This window comes from Labrus bergylta, chromosome 6 (genome assembly GCF_963930695.1).
Source record: "Labrus bergylta chromosome 6, fLabBer1.1, whole genome shotgun sequence".
In the NCBI taxonomy this organism is placed as follows: domain Eukaryota; kingdom Metazoa; phylum Chordata; class Actinopteri; order Labriformes; family Labridae; genus Labrus; species Labrus bergylta.
The window spans coordinates 2,163,761-2,188,760 of NC_089200.1; the positions used below are offsets into that span (position 1 = coordinate 2,163,761).

Below are 25,000 nucleotides of genomic sequence, written 5' to 3' on the forward strand. Positions count from 1 at the left end.
CAGCTCACGCTTACCTTACGCAGCGGTCTTTTGATGTAACATTCGGTGTCACCATGGCAACGATAAACATGTGACATGGTGGCTTTTCCATGGCGGCTCTCGCGATAAGACACGTCCCATCACAAACTGTAAAATGAAGGATTTCTCTGGCTTTGATAAATGTTGGAAATATTTAAGGTGATGTAAGAACTCAACAAAAAAAAAAAAAGATTTAGTCCATTTTTAACGATTTAAAGAAACACACTATGCTTACAAATCAGACACACAGGTGCATTTAAAACGCCTCACACTCAATCCTCTGAGGGCAGCAGGGCGATGCATTTCATGATTTAGCTGCAGAATACGATGAAACATTTAACTCAGGAGCAGCAGACTTTTACATCATCTGTTTAAGCAGAATATACATCAGCCCGTCTGCAGCCTGAAGGATGAGACGAGTTCTTCAGGGTGACACACACAGCTCATCACCTCTCTCTCTCTTCTCTCTTCTACCTCTGTTTATTCTGCAGCTCTGAACTGTGACACTCTGTATCGAGCTCCTCCAGCCTCCAGCGGACCTGCAGAGCTGAGGCAGTCTCTGGACTCAGGTAATCACTCTGTGAAGGGTATCACATGTGAGGAAGCGGTTCTGGTTCTGGACTGACAGCTCACTACTTTGAGTGCTTTCTTTGGCTTGGTTTTGCTTACTAAGATTATTTACTGAGTGTTGACATGCAGGTGAAGGAGCCCCTGAAATGAAAGACATAAAAGAGAGTAAACCCCCTCAGATGTGAGTTTTGTTTTCACACAGGTGTTGGACTTTTTAAATGTTGATTAATGTCTCTTTAAGTGCCCAAGACACTTTTAAGAAAAGTGTTGAAATTAAAAGCCATGAACAAAATAAACATCTGTTTCTGCATGACAAACACTTTTTTGTTTGGATATAACAGTAACAGCACAGTCACAGGTGTGCAGAAACAGATGTTTTACAGATGTGTATCCATGTGTGACATTCAAAGCTACAAACTAAATATTTTCTTTTGCAGTAAAAGGCAACAAACTGATGGTAGAGTTTGGTTTTTAGCTCAGTAAATAATTGCAATAATTCAAACTGTGGAGGCAACAGGTGTCTCAGCACCGACAGCTGGAGTTCTATAATCTCCCTCTCCTGATCTCCCTCTTTTATTCAAACCAATAAAAACCCCCGCTGAGGGCTGCTCCGCCTCGTCTCAGACGGCTGAGGACCGAAACGGAGCCGAAGTCACTCTCCCAAAAAAAAAGTTGGCCGAGTTTGAGTTTGCTGAGTTCAGCTTTGGCACCACCAGGGAGAGCTCTGACTCCGTACTTTATTTTGGGATGCAGGCGGGGAACTCACAAAAATCAGGCTGCTGACTCTGCTGAGAGGCGGAGGGAGAGGAGAGAGAGGGACGGGAGAGAGAGGAGAGAGAGGGGACGGTGAGAGAGAGGAGGGGACAGGGAGAGAGAGGAGAGAGAGAGGGGACGGGAGAGAGAGGAGACGGGAGAGAGAGAGAGAGAGGAGAGAGAGAGGGGACGGTGAGAGAGAGGAGACGGGAGAGAGAGAGAGAGAGGAGAGAGAGGAGAGAGAGAGGGGACGGGAGAGAGGAGAGGAGAGAGGGGAGAGAGAGAGGGGACGGGGAGAGAGGAGAGAGAGAGGGGAGAGGAGAGAGGGGACGGGAGAGAGAGGAGAGAGAGGGGATGGGAGAGAGAGAAGAGAGAGAGGACGAAGAGAGAGAAGAGAGAGAGGGGAACGGGAGAGAGAGGAGACAGGAGAGAGAGAGAGAGGGAGAGAGAGGAGACGGGAGAGAGAGAGAGGAGGAGGAGACGGGAGAGAGAGAGGGATGGGAGGGAGAGAGAGAGGGGAGAGAGAGAGAGAGGAGACGGGAGAGAGAGAGAGAGAGGAGGGGACGGGAGAGAGAGGAGACGGGATGAGAGAGAGAGAGAGGAGAGAGAGGGGAGACGGAGATGAGAGGGAGACGGGAGAGAGAGAGAGAGAGGAGAGAGGAGAGAGAGAGGGGTACGGGAGAGAGGAGAGAGAGAGGGGAGAGAGAGAGGGGACTGGGAGAGAGAGGAGAGAGAGGGGACGGAGAGAGAGAGAGAGAGAAGGAGAGAGGGACAGGAGAGAGAGAGAGAGGGGAGAGAGAGGAGGAGACGGAGAGAGAGAGGATGGGAGGGAGAGAGAGAGGGGATGAGAGGAGAGAGAGAGAGGAGACGGGAGAGAGAGAGAGAGGGGGACGGGACGAGAGAGAGAGAGAGGGGGACGGGAGAGAGAGAGAGAGGGGGACGGAGGAGAGAGAGAGAGAGGGGGACGGGAGAGAGAGAGAGAGAGAGGGACGGAGTGAGAGAGAGAGAGAGAGGGGGACGGGAGAGAGAGAGAGAGGGGGACGGAGAGAGAGAGAGAGAGAGGGGGACGGGAGAGAGAGAGAGAGGGGGACGGGGGAGAGAGAGAGAGAGAGGGGACGGGAGAGAGGAGAGAGGATACAAAGTGAGATACAATAAAGAGAGAAGAGGGAGGGATGGAGAAGACAAAGAAGACATAAGAGAGGGACGGGAGGATGGTAGAGAGAGGAGAGGGAATGTAGAGAGAGAGGGTGAGAGAGGAAAGAGGGGGAGACAGAAAACAGAGCTGCAACATTATGTGGGTGGTTGTAAAAAAGCGTATTGATCTCAGATATTGTTTGTTGTGACATGAAGATGAGAAACTTCTTCACTCTGACTCCGGGGAAACATCATATCAGATATCATTAAAATATCGGAGATTGTATCGTGTTAGAACTCGTGCTATATCAGAAAAGGATCGAAGTATTGAGCATTTCAAGAACCTTTTGTCCGTAAGAATCAAGCACAGACTGAAATCAACGAGTTTTAGATCTCTCAATTGATCCCTGCAGAGTCTCCTGCAGGTTTTTAAAAAATGCTTCCAGTTTGAGAAAGTTTTGAAGGAATTTCCCCTGTTGTTGTTTTATCCAGAAGATTCTTTCAACTCAAACAAACAGGATCACAAGACCCCAAAATAAGAACGAATGACTCATTATGATGGATATCTCTCAATGCAAATTCAATTTCTGCTACAATCAAATGCAGTACATCCTGCATTAAGAAGGAAAAAGACACACACACACACACACACACACACACACACACACACACACCTGGCCTCCTTGGGCAGTGTTGGGAGGTCAGCATGGGGCCAAAGATACGCACGTACTCCAAGAAGTTGACTGAGAGGGGCTGACATGTAGGCACTCAGAGGAATTTAGCATGCAGGCTTGACACGCACATCCACATATATGTAGAGACAGAAAGAGGGGGACGCACGTTATGGTGGAAAATGCGGAGAGAAACGCAGCCGCTGACATCCCGCAGTCACAGCGGCTTTGTGTGCAGTAAGCAGTCTAATGGACACGGACAGATTCTATGGAATATATATGAAAAGAGGGAGCGTGTGTGCTGACATGTGACTGCCAGGTCAGGTGAACACACACAAAAGAAGAAGTTCTGGTTTGGACGTTTAGAGGGCAGAGAGCGGTGGTGTGATGACTGAGAGAAAAGCAGAGGAAGCACAGCGGGGGGGTCAATAAAGAGTCACTTGTCTGTGATTGGTCGGACATGTCTCTGTCGCTTTCCTCTCTGACAGAGTTGTTGTGAGGTGTGCAGGAAGGTGAGGCTGATGGTTCATAAATATGAGTAAACATGAGAGGTGGTCTTCATGCTACTGTCTTACTATCTGATCAGACATTAGGGAAACATGTTGAAGTGCTGGCTTCTCTGACAACAATGCAGCAGCCAGTATGTCCTCCTTCTAACTTTACATTCTGCTCCTGAATGCTCTGGATTTATTTGGACCAGAGAAGGTAGGCGCTTTTAAGACCCCCCCCCCCACACGGCCGTTTTGGACGCCCCTCGGTTTGTCAGATATGAGAGCAGTTATCAGGTCAACAGGTGTTGCAGCGATGGAAGTGGTCAAGAGAAGTGGTTCAGATAGAAGTGATTGTACCCGACCTAAAAAGCCTCTGCATGTTTCTAATAAACTCCACGAGCAGAAACGTGCTCAAACTAGGATCAATATTGGAGATGCTTTTGAAAAATGGAGAGAGGTTAGAACACAGAAAGGTTTACAGACCCATGCAGAGCTGGATAAACACTGAAGCTTCAGAGTCCACCACATGGTGACCTGAGTGAGCATCCACTCTAGAGAGGAGGAGGGGGACAGCTCTCTATGATGTTTAGAATTTAGACTGCAGTACCTGTTTTAAAGGCATCTTGTCAGAGTTACATGTTGCTCCAGTTTGGTGAATTTGATGGATCATAATCAGAGAGTGATGTAACACCGCTCCGGCTGCTGCAGTGCTCTGCCTCTTTGTTGTGTTTGTACTGCATGAGTTATGGAATAATGTTATGTAACAGGGAGTCGTTACTTTCTGCAGGCTGTTCCACTGCCTCACATCCATCTAATTGATCTGTGTGTGTGTGTGTGTGTGTGTGTGTGTGTGTGTGTGTGTGTGTGTGTGTGTGTGTGTGTGTGTGTGTGTGTGTGTGTGTGTGTGTGTGTGTGTGTGTGTGTGTGTGTGTGTCTTAAATGTTTATTTTAGCATTTTATTGGTTAGCTGCATATGTAAAGAATTTTCCCATTAAATTGAGTGTGTGGTGTGTGTGTGTGTGTGTGTGTGGTGTGTGTGAGGGTGTGTGAGGGTGTGACAGGCGCAGAAAGCTTTCGAGAACATTACCTCATCTAGTTGACCTCCGATTGGTACACGTCCCGGGCGTTGCCATGGTGACAGCTAGCCTTTTTTAGCCGGTTGGTTCTGCCGTGCCCACACATCGCTCACTGTGTGTTGGCCCAGTAACTCTCTGAGTGTGTGAGGCGCTGTGCTTCTATCTTTGTGAGGACCAGATTGAGTTTTTTACACCTTGAAGGTGACGACATCCCCCTGTGAGAAACATTACAGACGTATATATTTACAGTGAGGACGATTTTAGACTGTGCACATTTCAGAGACAATCAAGGACAATAAGTGAAGACAGAAAGTGTGGCCAAGAGATAGAGGAGGAGGAAGGCGACGGAGAGAAACACCACCGTGAGCTGTCGGGAGCTGAAGCCAGAGAAAAAAGTCTCCTCAGCCAGCTGGTTCAGAGGCTCCGCCCACTTCACATGACCCGACCAGGGCAGCCTCAGGACTGCGGCAAACCCCCCAAAATACGACCAAATGATCAAGCAACATAAAGGAATCTAGACTCAAACACAGTAAATTAAAATGATGTCATACCTTAAATATTGTGTACACATGGACATTACCTGAGCACTGTAAAAAATGTCAGGTTAAGAAAAGTCCTGACAATGTACAGACTCAGCAAACACTGTAAAAAAGTCTAAACTAAGGAAAGTCCTGACCTGAACAGACTCATCTTCTCGCTCCCAGAGGAGGACTGACTGTGCTCTCACTGTGACACCTTACAGGTAGACACAAAGCTCCTCTTCCTCTCAACATGCCCCAAATATCAGACTGTGAGACTCCCATAGCTACTGGGAGAAAACATTTTAAAAAAAAATATATATACATATATATATATATATATATATATATATATATATATATATTGCATAACATTTCCTGAGATACCACACCAGCTGTTATATGAAGAACTGTTCCTTTAATTGGCAGTTTAGGAGTCAGATCTTGATTTTTAGATTTAAACGGTCAATGGGTTCAGTATACAAATAATGTCCTCACAAGTATACAGAGACAAGTGTGCGTGTGTGTGTGCGTGTGTGTGTGAATAAGTGGGCATTTTCATCACTGCTGGTTTTTTGTGTGTATCTGTGTCAGTGTGTTGTGTGTCTGTTTGTTCACTTTGACCCAGTTAGAATTTGGACGACGATAACATGGATGTGCTAACAAGCCAACCGACACATGAACACACACACACACACACACACACACACACACACACACACACACACACACACACACACACACACACATAGACACAGTGCCAGCTCAGGCACAGAGTGGGCAGTGTCTGTTTTGGAAACGATGACTCATGTTGGCTCAGACTGCAGCAGAATACACTCCAACATACACTCAACACACACACACACACACATGCATGCAAACATACAGACTTTACACTGCAGCAGTGTGTGTGTCATAATTTCTCAAAAGTTGAACTGAAATAATTGCATCTTACTTATCCCTCTCTCCACAGATAGACGGAGATGTAATTTCTTTCTTTCTTCTCTCCCCATCCAATCTGTTAACGGCTCCCGGCTAACAACCGATCAACCAATCTGCAGCCCTGGAACCATTAAATAATCTTTTATTTCTCCGTGCCTCCTTTATGCACTCCTCAATCTCCCCCCTTCTCTCTTCCCTTCTCATCTCCTCTCTCTTTTCCCTCCCTCTTTTTATTCACTCATTCATCACCGTCCCTTTTCTTCCCCTCCCTGCGCTCGCTGACAGGAGCCGCTGAGATCAGCAAAACACAAATTAAAAGAGCTCCATCTCTCCATCCTTTTTTTCCCCTCCATCTCAATCTCTCCATCATCCCCGTCCGCCCGTCCGTTCGTCCGCCCGTCCTCCCTCATCGTCTGTCGGTCTCGGCTCTGCTATTGGTCGGAGGTGATGTCATCATCTTCCTGTGGCGCCCGTCAATAACCTATTAGAAGGCAACGTTTTTACAGTCAGCTGGGGAGCGGGGAGCACAATGGACGTGAGGTGAAATAAAAGCTTCAGGCTGCAGAGCTGTGTGTGTGTGTGTGTGTGTGTGTGTGTGTGTGTGTGTGTGTGTGTGTGTGTGTGGGTGTGTGTGTGTGGGTGTGTGTGTGTGTGTGTGTGTGTGTGTGTGTGTGTGTGTGTGTGTGTGTGTGTGTGTTAAAGGAGGTAAACTAAGACGTGTTTCTGGTCCGAGTTGTTCAGCGTGAAGAAGAAACTGTGAAAGTCAGACGTCTTTTCTCTCCTCTCAGCAGCAGCACTTCCTGTTTCTCTGAGTGGGAGCGTTTTGCTTTATTTCCCACAGGAGAGAAAACGAGATGCAGAGATTTACATCCACGTGTGTTAGCATGTTTGTGCGTCAGATTAGCTTACTTTAGAAACGCACGAGGAAGATATGAAAGCACACGACTGGAGTATATTTCTCCTGAAAGTTTGTCGTTCATTTCATGGCGGTCTGCCCGTGAAATCTTCCTGACTTGCTTGTTTACACGTCCCTCACAGTGTGACAGTTTCTCTGTTGGGCAGCGGGGCGGTCCAAACAACGACTCAAAAACAGTAGATGAAAGATGAAGAAAAGAGTGTCCCAAGTTGCTATGTGCAATAAGACGTATTCACAGTATCGATGAACGAGCGGGGCGTGCTGGGGAGCAGAAAATAGTAGGAAGTAGCTTCACTATGTGAGCCTGTTGTTTCCTGGTTGGTTAATATGACATCATCTACCGCCACCTCAACTTCATGTCGGGGCTGGGAGGACAAATTCTGCAAAGTCGCCAAATCAGTTTGTGTTCACAGATGTATCTCACTCCCTGAAATGATCGGGTTTTGTGTTTCCACCAGGTGCATGATGGGAAATAGAGTCACCTGTAAGTCTTTGCAAAATCTGAGACTGTGACTAAGAACTTGGAGTTGCCACAGTTCGTTTTTTAGATGTGAGTTTGTCGTTTGTCTTAGTTTTAGTGTTTAAAGACATAAAGGATGTGAGCCCAACATGAAAAAAGGATCCGCACTGACTTTCCCTTGGCGTCGTTTTTGTGGTCTGCCACGAGATTTGAACACATTTTGTGTCACCGCTTTGTTAAGAAGTCGTCATCAGTTCACAGGTTTCTGTGAGAGCCATGAAATGTGCATCACGCCTTCTGCACTGTCCTCCCCTCTGCCTCCTCCCTCAACACTTTCCTCTCGATGATGTCATCGCTCACACAGCGCTCAGTGTGTCCTGTTACTGCAAAAACAGCCTCGCACACTCGGTCTGCAAAATGCTGTCTGGATTTAATTTCTGCATGTCAAAGCTTTGATAACCTGCATAGTGTGTACATGTTGTCTTCATCTCTCTCTCTCTCTCTCCTCGTCCTCTCAGCGGCTCACTCCCCGTCTCAGATTTTTTATCTGCGCCATATGTTGCTCTGTAACACGAGTGGCTGAAGGGATACCTGTGGCTTCACCGTCTGTTACAGTCGCACACGCTGAAGCTCTCGACATCTTTTGTTCCCTTTTTTCTCTCATTATGCAGCTGCATGAAGTCGTCACATTTTTACTCCATAGTTCTTACCCACAGTCACACAGTTTAACACCGGGACGTTTAACCACCTAGATCCTCCTCGAAGAGTCCTGAGCCACGACTGGTGCCCTGTTGGTGCACTCTGAAAAATGCTCCCAAGTCTTTTTTTGTTTTGTTCTCTATGGATTCAGAGTCAGTTCATTTTTTAAACACATTCATCATTAGGCTAAATTTACTTTTTTTGGGGGCCATTTTTTGCTTTTATTGGATAAGACCACTGAAGATTGTCGGTAAATGTTTGGAGGAGAGAGTTTGGGATTCAAACCTTTGACAGCTGCAAACGAAGACTTTAGCCTTTAACATGCAGCATGAGACACAACCAAAAGGCTAGTTAGCGCCCGAAGCTAAATTAGCTTTTGCCTCAGCATAAATGAATCCCTCCTTTCCTGTTTGGCTTCCACTTTGAAACAAAGTTGAACTGATGAAAGTTCATATGGGAATAAGAATCGAGCAGCAACCGCTGGTGTTGAAAATGAAGAGCAAACAAAATCCCAGTTCTTGGAGTGTCCACTTGAGGCTTTGTAAAAGAGCGAAGGAAACCCTGTTAGGTCCAATCTTAAAATGTTATTTTATACAGCAGAAATAAACATGTTTACAGCCTGGTTGGAAAAACATTCTTGGTCTCTATAGCTCAGATCAAAGAACGCTGAAGGCCTCTGAATATCTGTTTGGAGTTTGAATGCTGTGTCAAATGTTTGTTTCTTTTATTTGTGTTGCAAATGGAGTCGCTGTGATGCAAGATAAGGATCAGTCTGAGAAAGAGTCTGTGGTCTGACTGATCAGTCAGTCAGTCAGTCAGTCAAACAACCAACCAACCAGTCAGTCAGTCAACCAACCAGTCAGTCAACCAACCAACCAACCAGTCAGTCAACCAACCAACCAACCAACCAACCAGTCAGTCAACCAACCAACCAGTCAGTCAACCAACCAACCAACCAGTCAGTCAACCAACCAACCAACCAACCAGTCAGTCAACCAACCAACCAACCAGTCAGTCAACCAACCAGTCAGTCAGTCAACCAACCAACCAACCAACCAACCAGTCAGTCAACCAACCAACCAACCAGTCAGTCAGTCAACCAACCAACCAGTCAGTCAACCAACCAACCAACCAACCAGTCAGTCAACCAACCAACCAGTCAGTCAACCAACCAACCAACCAACCAACCAACCAACCAACCAACCAACCAACCAACCAGTCAGTCAACCAACCAGTCAGTCAGTCAACCAACCAACCAGTCAGTCAACCAACCAACCAACCAGTCAGTCAACCAACCAACCAACCAGTCAGTCAGTCAGTCAACCAACCAACCAACCAACCAGTCAGTCAGTCAACCAACCAACCAACCAACCAGTCAGTCAACCAACCAACCAACCAACCAGTCAGTCAGTCAACCAACCAACCAACCAACCAACCAGTCAGTCAATCAACCAACCAGTCAGTCAGTCAACCAACCAACCAGTCAGTCAACCAACCAACCAACCAACCAACCAGTCAGTCAACCAACCAACCAACCATCCAACCAGTCAGTCAGTCAGTCATGCCATAAGAGTCTATAACAGCCAATGAGAATCTTCTGCTTCTGTCAATTCTTCAGTGATTTCTTCATGCACTCACTGAGGACATTGATTTAAAGTACGAGAGGTTTTCAGAACTGAATTAAAAGTATTAATAAGGAGATATTTATACCGAGATATGAGCCATGAATTCTTTGGAGAAAACAGACTGATCTATATGTGAAGTTAGACATTAAACACCCCCATGTAGCTGGATTGGAACGATCCTTGTACTCGACTATGAGACTGTCAGTCGACTGAGGCTCTCACAAACAAATCATCCGAGATTTGACTATTTGGGGTCACACCTAATCACAAAAACTGCCTTAATGTTCAAAAGCACAAAGAATTTATGATGAAGACCATGGTGATCTTATTGTTGTTTATCTATAGGTGTTTTTATTTGTAGTCTTTACATCCTGACTCAACATCTTTAGACTTGAACTCTGACCGAACTCTCGCACTCCGCTTCACCTCGGCGGTGAAAAGGCTTCTAACCCGACGAGATTAGTCGCTCTCAAATCTGATGTACGGATTTAAAATGAAAAATGAAACATAAGGTATTTGGATGAGTGCGGCGTACTGAGTCAGAGAGACGCACAAAGGAAAGGCTGATCTGTGTTGGTTTTTCAGACGAGCTGATTTATCCTTTAATGCCGATTCTCTCTCAACTATTATTAAATTTTGGCCTTTGGATGAACTTCCCTCTGCAGTCGGCTTCTCTTTGTTCTGTCTGTCAGTTTGAGTATTTCTGCACCTCCCTCTCTCTCTCTCTCTCTCTCTCTCTCTCTCTCTCTCTCTCTCTCTTTACTCTTTAATTTCTGTCCCCTTTCCTCCTGTTGCATTTCTTTGACTTGTTGTGATATTGGAGTGTGTGTGTGAGCAGAATGCCAAGGACGCTGGGTAGGCGGGGAGGTGAGCGAGTTCACACATACAGATATGAACACACAAACACAAACATTTCTATACATATACACAGCAGCAGCAGCAGCAAACTCCTGCACTGCGGTGATCTGAAGTATTTAGTGAACAAAGTAAATAAGTTCAGAGGGTTCAAAGCAGGATAATAACTCCGGGGACCGCACACACACACACACACCCTGAAACCTACACATCGTTGTGTGGTCAGTGAGGAATGAATCTTTCTGTTGCTATTTTATTCTCATTCCTGCCTTTCTCCCCCCGTTACTAAATCCATCTCTGTCTTATTCCGTGCTCTGTCTCTCTTGCCAAAGTGCTGACCAGAGCACGAGAGGATGATATTTAAAGCGAGCCCCCTACAACCTAAAAAAACATGTCCCCGAATGATCCCAAATAGACACAGGCTAAAAACTTGTTGAACTCGTATAGGACGTATTGGAAAGTTACAGGCCTTTATGTTAGCCGGTGATACACTCACACTGATTCCAGTGCACATGAACAGGTGCCTGTCGTCAGCGTGCAGTGTGAGCCAGGTGTCGCCTTTGTTCGAAAAATATCTTGCTCTTGTTCCATTTCTGCAAAGTTTTGCGCACCTGACCTTCAATTCCAGACACAGAAACCACAAACAACATCCCTCCTGCAGCAACACTCGGACTTTATCTGGACAATTATTCTCACTCTACCTGCTGTAGGTCAACTGATTTTTTGATATGAAGAGGTCCCTAATGGACCCCCAAAACAACTGGATATTCTACCTATTGGAATACAAAAGATAGAATATGTTAATCGTCTTCATACAGAAACATACCACAGACTGTGGATATGAATGGACGAAGCCTAAGTGATGTCACACATCTGTTCCTGCAGGGTGCTTTGGAGTCCCATTGATGGCTGTCTCCATGCTTTTCCGATGTGGGGGCGCCAGTGGCCTAGCGGCTAGTGAACGCGCCCCATGTATTGAGGCTAGTCCTACAAGCGGGCAGCCCAGAGTCCAATTCCAATCTGCGGCTACTTTCCTGCATGTCATTCCCAAGCGGCAACCTCCACTGTTGCACAACACAAATGAAGCCAATGCAAAAGTGCAGAATCCCGCAGTTCCTGCAGAAGCACAGGAAGCCACATACACACCCATTCTAAAAAGCATTTTGTTACTGCAGAAATTAACATGTTTACAGGCTGGTACAAAAAAACAAATAGGTTCTAATTAGTTATTGTCATCAAGGGCACACACTGTACGGGGTCGAACCGTTTTGATTTCATGAATGATATGTGTTATCCATAGTTGGGCGCGTAGCTGACTTGATTGACAGGTGGGCGCGGTGTAACAGTTTGTCAGGAGGTTTAAAACCCGCCTCAGCTCCAGCTCTCAGCCTGTCGTTAGGTTGACTGAAAGTTAGACTGAGACAGCATTTCCAGCATGGCGGCTGCTGCAGATGAGCCTCCTGAGCCCCCTGCAGGAACAGACGGGTGACGTCACTCAGGCTTCAAACATGAATATTTACAGTCTATGGGTGTGGTTTTTGTATGTGGTAGCACGTCGCAGTCAGTCCCCTCTGTATATTATCTAAGGTGCCTAAATGCATGCATTTGATTTCTTTATCAAAATATGAACATAACTCGGCGCCTATGCCGTCAACACCTGCAGAGAAAATACATGGAGAAGGAAAGATGACATGTTCCTACTCTACACAGTAAAAACAGTTTATTACATGTAACATGCATCTGCAGAAACAAAGTATCTGCAGGTTCATTTATAGGTGTAATAAAGTGGGATCATAAATATTCATCACAAACATTACGATGCTTTTAATGCATGTCCTTTGTTGTGAAGTGTTTCCTGGACTTTACCTTCTTCAACATGTCACTGGCTGCATGCTCCCTATAAAAACTGTGACATATAGAAAGTCATAATCAGCCTGCTGCTTGAATATGCATTCTCTCTTACACAAAACCTACAAAACACGGCGAGCGCGGGGCATTAAGATGCATCAAAGGAGGCTTCTTTTTCATATATATTGATTTGAAGCTTGCATAAACACTTCTTCTTTCCCTTTAATGATAACAGTGACGGAAGAAAGTCATCTCACATCACTTTTAACGTCTCACATCTCCTCCTCACGTCTCGCTAACAGACTCCTCAGAGGCCCCCGGTCGTGTCTTTGTGAATCGGAAACCAGTGAAGAATAAAGTCTGGTTCAACTTTTTAAATGAGGTTCAGCAGAAGTTCATTCCCACAGGCGGTTTGAAAGTTCTCGCGGATACGCAGAGAGGACCGGGCCTAGGATTAGTTGGGAGGGGGGGGCAGACCTTCAGTTTAATCCTCGAGTCTTCAAACAACACACACAGTCCTCTGAGACGATGACAGCTTGTTGTGTGATCATTTTAAGTTAAGTTCATATAAGTGGCATGGCGAGTGATTGGCCACTAGGGTTGTCACGACCGCAGAATTGTAAACATTAAGACTTAAAAATAATTTAAAGGTCACATATATAGATAACCCGTCTGGTCTGGGAGCGCCTTGGTTCCTCCCCCGGAGGAGAGGGAAGTCTGGGGCAAGTTGCTTAGCCTGCTACCACCACGACCCGGAAAGATAATGGATGGATGCATGGGTCAAAAAATCAAATAAATAACACAAATGTTTTAAATCCTCTTCCCCATGTTCCTCTAACTCTAACATGTGTCTATAGTCTGTCTACAAACCCCCCAATGATGAGAAAAGTCCATCCTCTCCGTCTTCTGCCTGCTCCACTTTTCAGAAAATGTGTGCTCAAACAGGCCATTTGGAGATTTTCCCTTCATGACATCACAAAGGGCAGTAGCCCCTCCCCCAGGTGGGTGACACTCCCACAGCTAGGTGTTTGTTCTGCCCTCTGAGTCTGCCTTCTCACCGTAAACAATAGGACATGGAGCGAGAAAGACCGAGTACACCTGAGCCCTTCCAGAGAGGGGGCAGGGTCAGATACAGCTCATTTACATATTTAAAGGTACAGACACAGAAACAGCCTGTTCTGAGCAGGGCTGAAATAGAGGGCTGCCCTCTGAGTCCACCAAACAATAGGTCACGGTGCGAGAAAGCCCACGCCCCTGGATGTGTTATAGAAGTGGATGCAGCGTTGGCGGCTGAGCCTCGTTCAGCCAATGAAAGTTGCTCAGTTGCGCAAAAAAAGTCAGACTTCAGCGTGTAAAAGTCTCCGGATCCTCCATGTTCCTGGGCCCCAAATCAGGACGCTGGGATTATCTGATTCAGCAGTGGACTGCTGCTTTAATAAAACCTCATGGTGTTCATACAGTGTCATTCTTCTGTTGTATTGAACGTGGTTATTTCTGCACTTTTTTTTTAATTTTGGCTTCGCAAAATACTAAACAGAACTGTGTGATAACAACTGGGTGCCGATGGCCTAGCGGTTATGACACCTGCCCCATGTGCGGAGGCTGTCGTCCTCGTTGCAGCAGTCGTGGGTTCAAGTCCGTCCCTGACCTTTTGCTGCAGGTCATCCTCCAACTCTCTCCTGTCTCTCTTCAGCTGTTCTCTCTCACAATCACAAAAATCACCCAAAAAAAGGTCTAGCTTTTCGTTTCGGCTGCAGCACACACAGATGTTCTATGATTGGCTTATTGTTCTTTTCAAGAGTGTGTGTGTGTGTGTGTGTGTGTGTGTGTGTGTGTGTGTGTGTGTGTGTGTGTGTGTGTGTGTGTGTGTGTGTGTGTGTGTGTGTGTGTGTGTGTGTGTGTGTGTGTGTGTGTTCCCACACTGATTATAGCTCGTCGTCTGCTTTAGTTTCGAGGTGACAACTTGAAACAGAAAAGTTCATCACAATGAGGATCCTCCCTCGTCTGTCACCTCCACTTTACACCGGTGTCAGACTGTAGATTAGCGTGTTAGCATGGTTCTTCAGCAGAGTCTGTCACATCTCATATATATCATAGTGTGTTAGCGTGTGTGTGTGTGTGTGTGTGTGTGTGTGTGTGTGTGTGTGTGTGTGTGTGTGTGTGTGTGTTTATCTAACTGCATGAATATAATGCTTCACCGAAAACGCTCCGACTGCTTTTCTCCCTCAGCCTGTCCATGACCCGAACCATTCTAACGCACGCACACACACACACACACACACACACACACACACACACACACACACACACACACACACACACACACACACACACACACACACACACACACACACACACACACACAAGCAAAGATTTTATCAGCATCTGACCATCTCCTCATATTTGTCAGGAATGTATGAACCTTCCCATGTTTCTTCATGAACCAGCAAACCCATGACCTGTGTGTGTGTGTGTGTGTGCGTGTGTGTGTGTGTGTGCGTGTGTGTGTGTGTGTGTGTGTGTGTGTGTGTGTGTGTGTGTGTCTCCATGTTTGATCTGTGTGTTTATGAGGATAATGGGGTCTTGAGGAGGAGACGGTTATCTGTGTGTGGGAGTCGGGAGATGAAGATTAGTAAATTAAATAAAAAAAGACACAGAGTCGTTTTGTTGTTGTTGTAAACAGTTAACAGCGACTTCTCTGTTTCTCTTCACTTTGATGTTTTCTGCTGAGGCCGTTTAAATAAGATAATCTCTGACAGGTCGGAAAAAAAAAAAATGCAGCTACACAAAACAATGAAAGGTTGAAATCCTCTCTAATATGTCTCTTCAGCCCTCACAGTCAGTTTATCGTTTGTGTTTCACGGGAATTCTCTTTATGTGGACTTTTATTTTTTATTTTCTCACATTATGGGTGATAAGGCCTCGTGTCCACTTAGCCTCCGAGTCTGATCAGGAAATAAACGATCTCAAAATATTAAACATGGAGTAAAAACTATCGAAGCAGAGTCGGTCACACAGCGGCCGTCGTCTCTCTACTGTATACAAACTTGTTTTCAATAAGGTGACAACGAGTGCAGAAAAAAAAATCGTTAAACGTGTGCATCGTTTAATTTCATCCTCATTATGTCAGATATCCTCTGGGACTGATCCTGTAATAATATAATAATAATAATAATAATAATAATAATAAAGTTTATTTATAAAGCACTTATCAAAACCAACGTAACTAAGTGCTTTACAGAAAAAAATAAAAAATCCCAACAGTCAAATACACAACAATAAAATCCTATTAAAAGCATGAAAAATAAAACAACAGTGCAGCAATCATCCAATGAACAGAGAAAAGAGAAACAACTGAGACAAAGAGCGGCTAAAGTTAACAGTAAAACAAATAAAACATCCTGGATGAAACAAGGATTATAAGAAGGCCTTATGATAAAAATGTGTTTTTAAAAGTGATTTAAAAGAAGATACTGATAAATATCTGGTAAATCCTCTTTACTGTACTAATAATAATAATAATAGACTTTATTTGGCATGGACAGCACAGATACATTGGACGGACCAGATGCATTGTTTAAGTGTTTTAGCGAGCGTGCTAGTTCTCAACACCGGTCCACAGGAGGCTTTAGAAAGGAAATCAATTAAGATAGATAAAACAAAGAAAAACAATAAGGAGAGAATAAATGAATAGACATAAACTGTAGAGCAAAGGCAGCAAACAATAAACCAGTCAGAAGCTGCTCATGTTGTTTGGATTTTAGCCATTGTTTGAGTCCTCTGTTAAAAAGCATTACTGTTGCTCTCTAGTTTTATGCCAGTGGGCGGAGAGCTCCAAAGGTTTTCTCCCTTCGCAGAGAAAGCAAAAGATGTCTTGAACATTGGGACAAGAAAAACCACCGCTGATGGAGGCTCGTGTGACCGCCCTACGAGAGCTCTGACGCCTAATGGCTAATTCAGATAAAAGTGTTGACACATGATTATTTACACATTTAAAAAAAACAGTTTAAGAAAACTAAAATTCATAAAATTGTCGAAGGTGAAAAGGTTGTGTTTTTTTAAAAAGCCACAGTGATGCCATCTCATAGGTTTCTGCTCCATGACTTTTATTGTCTGCTTATATAATGAAACAATACTCTAAACCAACCGTCACTGTGAATATACACATATGTATATATATATATTATGTAATTTAAATGATAATATACGCACACTTATTTATGTAAATACTGTAATTGACATGTTAATTGACCCATCTGTCACATAACTGCATTTTACTTATCATGTTACTTCAGCATCTTTTTCACTGTTTCATATTTAGTCATGTAAATATTAGTCTTTTCTTATTATGTTTATTGTTGATATTTAATGTTGTACCTGTACATAAGAGAGCACAGTTCACTGAAGTTAAATTCCTTGGGCCAGATTTACTAAAGGTTTGTGTGTCTTAAAACGTGTGCAAACTTGATACCACCAGCAAAAATGGTGCTATCTGATCTACTGACGGCGCGCTGTGAGGACTGAATCTTTCAAATGAGCAAAACAACACGCATTGTCCATTCAGTATGTTTGACTTAATGAATATGTAATATGGGGCGTTTCTGCCCTAACATGCAAAACACTGGGAGGAGAAAATGTAAACAAGTTAAGTTAGTACACATAGTATTGTGATTTACCAAACCTGTCAAAAACTGAGGTGATTGTGACGGTGTCTGAATTTAACACCTTTGAAAAGAAGGTGCTAACCCAGGAGACCAGTGTTACACACAACAGGCTGCTGTTATTGAAGTTAGGAGGAGACATAGGCTCAATCAAAGAAGGCATACAGATCACGTTATTCTCCACACATGTTAATATGTTTGGAAGGACAGAAAAATAAATGGCATGCATTTATTTTTTTATTTGATTCAATATTCTAATCGTTAAGGAAGAGAAACACCATGATTAAACTACAGGCTGTTGTTGCCAAATATCCAAAGAAAACTGAACATTCACAGCCTCTGCATTCTATAGAATTTCAACATTGACATTTATTTCTTCCTATTTCCCTCTTTTCACCAACATTACATTTTAAACTGGGGATTTCCTTTTTCTCAGGTTGTGCGTCTCTCCCCCAGCTCGCCCCCTCTGGTGCGCTCCTCTCCATAGTGCGCTCGTCTCCTCCCTCTAAAGCTGCTGCTACTCTGTAGGACGCTTGGACTGGGGGACCTCACCACTGTTTGTACCCCCGTCTTCGATACCTTTTTCCAGATCATACATGTCCGATCAGACACAGCGCTGACCAGCTGTCTGCTGCACAACAACAGGGAGTGTAGAGCGCCCGGTCCACAGAGGAGACAGCTCGCACCTCCTGCTCAATGTATGACACTTCATTCTTAAGATGAAGATAACCAAAATTTTCTTTGTAATATTCAGATTTATCTCCTATAACTCTAAAGCATTGTGTGTTTATTTGCCTCTCCCACTGATACCTATTTTGCACTTGCAGTCGTCCTGCTTTCTGTTCAAACTCTCCGTGATGTAAACCAGTAGAACACGCAAAAACCCAACTTAAATAGTTTCGCCTCCACAAGGTTTGCACCTGGTGTCATTCACGCAAATTTTCTTAGTAGATCACCCGCAAAACGCCCACCAACCAAACATGCAAACTTTTGGAGTGAACACGCAATTTAGTACTCTTTAATTGGGAGCTTAGTAAATCAGGCCCCTTGTGTGTGTGTAAGCATACCTGGACAATAAATCTGATTCTGATTCAATAGGTTTGATGATGATTTCATTGAGTCATGAGCTGAATTCTTTCAGGTACGATCAGTCGGTCGTCTCTCGTCTCAAACAGCTGTGGTTTAACAGAGAATCTCTAGACTGTCCTCTCTCTGTGTTTGACAGCTAATTCCTCCCCGATCAGCCTCGACCTCCCTCCGCCTTCACTCTAATCGCCGCTATTGGATTAGCCCAAACCAACTTTTCCACAAAAGCTGCAGGATTGCGTTGCAGCCTTCTCGTCTGTAAATTGCTTGTTGGTCTGAATGGGAGCGGTGTAATGCTGGCGAGAGCAGATGATCACACAGCTTTTGTACTGTAATGAGATTCTTACAGGAATGCTGCTGCACACACACACACACACACACACACACGCACACACACACTTCACAAACAGACAAACACACAGTACACAGAGATGAACACAGCGGGCTTTATCTGATTAAACCACACTGCCGTCATTGTGTATGAACAGGGGATTGATTTTGTCCTTCAAATTTCCTGTGGCTCAAGTTCAAGTTCAGCCAGAGTGCGTCTTTCTTCTTCTTCTCCTCCTCTGTGGGTTGTGCTTGTGTCGGCCTTGGACAGCGCGAGACGAGACAGCCCTTTTCGTTCAGAAGAGACGGTTCCTTCCCCGGGTCATCGAGCTTCTTCTACGTCTGTGATACGACTTTTTTGATTATCTTCCTGTACCTGTACATTCTGTTTACTGATAACAGAGAAATAGCGTGCTGAGAAAACGCCTCTCCGCTGTGACCTCCGTAATAATCTGGAAGAGGCAGACCTTGGGTTTCTTTCTGTTCTTTGTCCCTGCACAGCTCTCCAGCTTCAAGTTTCAGAAATATGAGTTGTTGATGCTGAGGACCTCACAAATCCTGGAAAAATAGAGAATTGTCCCCCCCAGTATTCATGTCATCATAAACATGTCATTTGGAGTGATATAATAATATGCATTGAAAACACTTGTGCTAGATAAAAAACCCAACACAATTTGTTTTTTACGTTTCTAAAGATCAGGACCCCCCTTGCCTGACAGTGGTTTGGTCAACTGCTGAAGCCCCGCCCCCACAAACACTGCAGCGCGTGTAATTTTTGTTGAAAGAAAAACCCTGCTGCATCATTTAAGAATACTTGTAATCGTTTTTGATCTGAGTTGTTCAGATTGTTGTACCCAACAGGAAGTACAATCCATTACCACGATCTCTGATGACACACAGCGTCATCAGAGCCAATCAGCCGCTCCTGCCAAAGACGTCATGTGTGAGACGCAGCCGTCCAATAACTGGACTCCGCTCTAGACTATTGACCCGGCTTCACTCCATTTACTCATCCATCCATCCATCCAGCAGCTGATCCATACCCAGTGTCGGCCCAAACCTTCATCAGCCGACTGACAGGTCGAGTGTGGAGAGAACATCTGGCCTTGTGACTGTGGATTTTAGGGATTATGGTGTCATAAAGAAACAAAAGAGGAGGAGAATGGAGGTAGAAATGGATGAAAACAAAGAAGAAGAGAGTGTTGATGAAGAGAGAAATAAAGTGAGAGAAGAAAGACAGATCGAAGGTGAAGTGATCTGTTGGGAGGAAGATTAGAAAAATCCGCCTGAACCTGTCGATGCGTCACGGCCCCGACGTGTACATGAAGTGATAATCAATAATGACCTCTTTGGGTTTGAGTGAGGAAGATGACGTGTGTGTGTAGATCTGTGTGTTTCTCTGCGTTCGTCTGTGGGTCACATGAGTTTACACAAAGCACAGGAAGGTTTCCAAGTCTCCAAACCGTGTTCTTATTACATTAACATGGTGACCTGTTTCAATTAAGACTTCTTTTGCATTTTCTTAGAACTGATTTGATAGATTGAGGGGTTTTTAGGGAAACTAAAGGTAGACGCTTCTTACAAAGTCTACAGCGAAGGAGCGATGGAGACTTTGGATAGAGAGACAGAGAAGGAGCGAGTGAAGCCGGATCTGGGGAGATCTTTTCTCGTTCATGGTTTAATGATTCTCTTTTGGCCGTGGCCCCGGAGAACGTCTCTGTTTCATGAGGTTTCATTAAAGCTACTCTCTGATGAGACTCCACCCGCAGCCTCCTCCTGAGGTCCACACATGTAAACATAACATTAAAGGAGCAGTAAGTAACTCAAAATGGGTACTGCAGTCTCTAAACATCATAGAGAGCTGTCTCCCCCTCCTCTCTAGAGTCCATGCTCACTCAGGTCACCATGTGGTGGACTCTGAAGCTTCAGTGTTTCTCCAGCTCTGCATGGGTCTGTAAACCTTTCTGTGTTCTAACCTCTCTCCATTTTTCAAAAGCATCTCCAATATTGATCCTAGTTTGAGCACGTTTCTGCTCGTGGAGCTTATTAGAAACATGCAGAGGCTTTTTAGGTCGGGTACAATCACTTCTATCTGAACCACTTCTCTTGCCCGCTTCCATCACTGCAACACCTGTTGACCTGATAACTGCTCTCATATCTGGGAAACCGAGGGGCGTCCAAAACGGCCGTGTGGGGAGGGGTCGCCTTAAAAGCGCCTACCTTCTCTGGTCCAAACAAATCCAGAGCATTCAGGAGCAGAATCTAAAGTTAGAAGGAGGACATACTGGCTGCTGCATTGTTGTCAGAGAAGCCAGCACTTCTTTCACAGTTACATGTTGGTTTCTTCACGATCAGAGCTGATTTTCTGCACTCTACATTTAACTCTTGTTTCGTTTCTCAGCCGGGTGAATGCTGAAACCTTTACAGCACGTTTCATGGTTGAGCTAAAGTAGCTTCTCTAAACCATTGTGTTTGTTTTCTTTAGTAAATGAGACTCAAGGCTAGAGCCAAGGAGTAAGAACACCATGTTTAATGTTCAATGAGAGAAAAACTCAGGGCACACAGCTCCTCTGGGTAAACTTTAAAGTGTTCACTTGAATCTGCATGCGGCCTGTGCTACCTCGTTTCCTCGTCCGCTCTCTTTGTTGACAGCCTTATGACACAGCCCCAGCACGTCTCAGCGCGGCACGCCACATATTGTTAAGGGCAGCACGGCACAGTTGTGACATGTGTCATGAAGTGTTGACCTTTCAGAGAAGCAAAACGTTTTAACACATTCAGAGAAGTTCCCACAGATCAGCACATCGTGGCAGACCGTATCGCCATCGTTGTGTTTCAACGTGTCAGGTGTGACGTCCGGGCAGCGAGTGTCGGGCAGCGAGTGTCACGCATGACATGACCCCCCCACACTTCACAAAGCAGAGAGGTCAGCAGTTTGTTTGTCAGTGTGAGACCCAAGTGACGGCCTCTGCTGCATGTCAAACGTATAAAACCTCGCCGAAATCAAACTACAACGAGTTTGCTTGTAAGTGGAGTAGCAAAGCGCCTCTGAGTCAGTGTTCTCAGTCAATCAGATATGGTATGTGTGGGTCCAGACAATGTGTTGGCTGGTCATGAGTTAGCTCAGACTTCAAAGCGTGGACGGAGGCAGCAGTGACACAAGCTGCTTGTGTAGGTCACTTTTTTGCAGAGACATGTCTGTGTGTGTTTCCCACGCTAACAGCTAAATGGGACGATTGTTCTGAATTCACATGATTTCTTTGAAGTCGCACGGTTCATTATGTAACGCTGCGAATAACCACACAAACACAATCTGGGTGTAAAATTAATATGACTCAAGACAAATTGACCATAGGTCCTTTTTTTATTTTTTTACAGAATGTCAAGACTGACTTTTGTTCCTGATGGAAAACACACAGACAGCTGTTTCGTGTCAACCAACAGCAGCTGCTTGTTTGTATTAGACAGCGTGAAATTCAGAGTCTGAAACCAGAAACCAGCAGAAAGATGTTGGTCTGTGTAACCCAGATCTGTCTGCTCATAAGTACAAAAAAGAATAATAATTTATCGTATAAAACTGTAACCAAACAGGAAGACACAATCCTGAAGAAAAGGAGATTTATAATAGAATACTAACTTTTTAAAGGAGCAGTATGTAACTCTGACGCCTAATGTTTAAAATGGGTACTGCAGTCTGAATTCTAAACATTGTAGAGAGCTGCCCCCCTCCTCTCTAGAGTGGATGCTCACTCAGGTCACCATGTGGTGGACTCTGAAGCTTCAGTGTTTATCCAGCTCTGCATGGGTCTGTAAACCTTTCTGTGTTCTAACCTCTCTCCATTTTTCAAAAGCATCTCCAATATTGATCCTAGTTTGAGCACGTTTCTGCTCGTGGAGCTTATTAGAAACATGCAGAGGCTTTTTAGGTCGGGTACAATCACTTCTATCTGAACCACTTCTCTTGACCGCTTCCATCGCTGCAACACCTGTTGACCTGATAACTGCTCTCATATCTGGCAAACCGAGGGGTGTCCAAAACGGCCGTGTGTGGGGGTGTCTTAAAAGCGCCTACCTTCTCTGGTCCAAACAAATCCAGAGCATTCAGGAGCAGAATCTAAAGTTAGAAGGAGGACATACTGGCTGCTGCATTGTTGTCAGAGAAGCCAGCACTTCAACATAGCATGTTTCCTTAATGTCTGATCAGATAGTAAGATACCTTTATCATCTCACTCACTACACATCTTACAGGTTCATCCTTTAACGGGGGACTTTAGATATCACCAGATCAAAATGCTTCTGCATTGGTCATTGACAATGATTATATTTCCTTCCTGTCAATATGTCCCCCCCCCCCCACTTTTACACATTAGCCTGTTAGCATCAACACAACAGCCAACATGTTCAGTTCCAAGTGTTGCTTGTGGTGATGAAACCACAGGGATCATGTTCATCTACTTTCAGCCGGCAGTTTATTCCAGTTTTTTGTCAAAAAGAGTTTCATAACTTTGAAAAGAAAAAGTGATGTCACTCCTCTTCTGTTTAGAAAATGTAATCTTACTCAAACAAAGATGTCAATCTCTGCGCGGATCCTTTCTGTAAAGCTGTCAGAACCTTTAAGTACTAGTCTGAGCCTGTCAGGGGAAACAATAAGCACTTCTAGTTGACGTTGCAGCCATGGATGTAAGTTAATTGTTACTTCTTTTTATAGATTGTTTACGTCTTTGTTTATTGTTGACGGTCTTGTAAATGTTGGTGGCTGTGTTCACTGGAACGTTGGTGGTGATGGCGGTGACCACACTTATCTCTTCACCTGACTTTTTGGATTTTACAGAGAGAGGGACTGAGCCTGGGAGAGGAAACTTATGGATCACTACAATCACAAGCTGATTACATGATTCAGTTACTGGTACTGTTGTTGAGGCACCGGTGGCCTAGCGGTTAGTGTGCGCGCCCCATGTATGGAGGCTATAGATCTACAAGCATGCAGCCTGGATTCAAATCTGATTTTACACCTCTCAATGCAGAGGTGTAAAATCCTGCAGTTCCTCGAGTGTCCACTAGAGGCTGGCTGCAAAAGCACAGGAAGTCACATACACACCCATTCAAAAAAGCCTGTTTTTACAGCAGAGATAAACATGTTTACAGCCTGGTTCAAAAAACAAATAGGTGTGATTAGTTATCGTCATCACACACTGTACGGGGAGGTTTTTTTTTTAAACGGCTCTGTTTTCACTTTAAGAACATTTTGTGTTATCCATAGTTAGACACGTAGCGGACATGATTGACAGGTGGGCGGGATGTGTTTCTGTGAAAGAATAACTAGATGTATGTCTTAGATTTGGAAGTGGATTTCCCCCACAGCACAGCACAGTGGTTTCCTCCTGTGTTTGGTTTCTTTTTTTAACGGTCTACATTCACCGCAATAAGCTGTAACATGTATGGCCACCAGCTGAATGAATGTTTTGGAGAAATTCCCAAACTTTTACCCAGCAGTTAGTTATTCAGAGTCCAACATGTGTTAGAAATAAAGGGCCAGGGTTTAAACATATTGGTATTTCCCATTTTTTAGAGATTTAAAAAGTTGGTCAGACAATTGTGAAGCGAAGTAGGAAAGAAAAAATATCCTGATTGAGAGTTATTTCCCCCGGTGAAAAACGACAGCAGTCACTATAATTAGCCGGCATTGAAATATCTTTGATGCCGCAAAGTGCAAACTGATAGTACACCCTCACATATGTTGTTATTAAAACAATCTCAAGTCCCAATTTAATAAAGAAATATCAGTCACATATTAACAAATTACAATCTGCTCTGCAAGAATCAAAATGGTTTAATGCTCCAATACATCTCCACCCACACACACAAACACACACATGAAAAAGTGCATTAATATCTTTTCATAGACCTGGGTCCCATGGCAACACCAAATTTGCAGTGCCCGGGTGTTGGGATGATCGAATCCCCCAGACAAATCACTACAGGATAAGACGAGCCTCAGCAGGGCTCCGTGAACAGGCCATCCATTGATACTAATGGTGTGGAGGTTTACTAGCCTGTGGTGATTGGTTAAGTTTATTCAGGCATTAGTTAGAGGCACAAATCAATGAGATTTAACAACCGCTTGGACTCCAGAGGGCCCGGTGCACATGATGGAGAGGAGGGGGGGGGTGGAGGATGAAGGGTGGAGGGAAAATAAAATAAATAAAAGCAAGTGGAGCCGAGGCAGGAAGAGTCCAGATAAATGTCAAGGAGGACGAGAATCTGGAGGAAGGAAGGTTGAAGGACAAGTGGAGGTTAAGGTCAAAGATGGAGGACAGAAAGAAACGTCCTGTGGCACGGTGTGGTTT

General features: G+C 44.5%; 1 protein-coding gene across 2 annotated transcripts in view; it reads left to right on the forward strand.

Moving 5' to 3' along the window:
- pik3r3b (phosphoinositide-3-kinase, regulatory subunit 3b (gamma)) overlaps positions 1-25,000 on the forward strand; it is a 219,129-nt gene that overhangs the window by 65,258 nt on the left and 128,871 nt on the right. For both annotated transcript variants that reach the window (XM_065955558.1, XM_065955559.1), the window contains exon 4: positions 510-587. In XM_065955558.1, the coding sequence (XP_065811630.1) occupies positions 510-587 (78 nt within the window). The remainder of the gene's footprint in view (positions 1-509; positions 588-25,000) is intronic.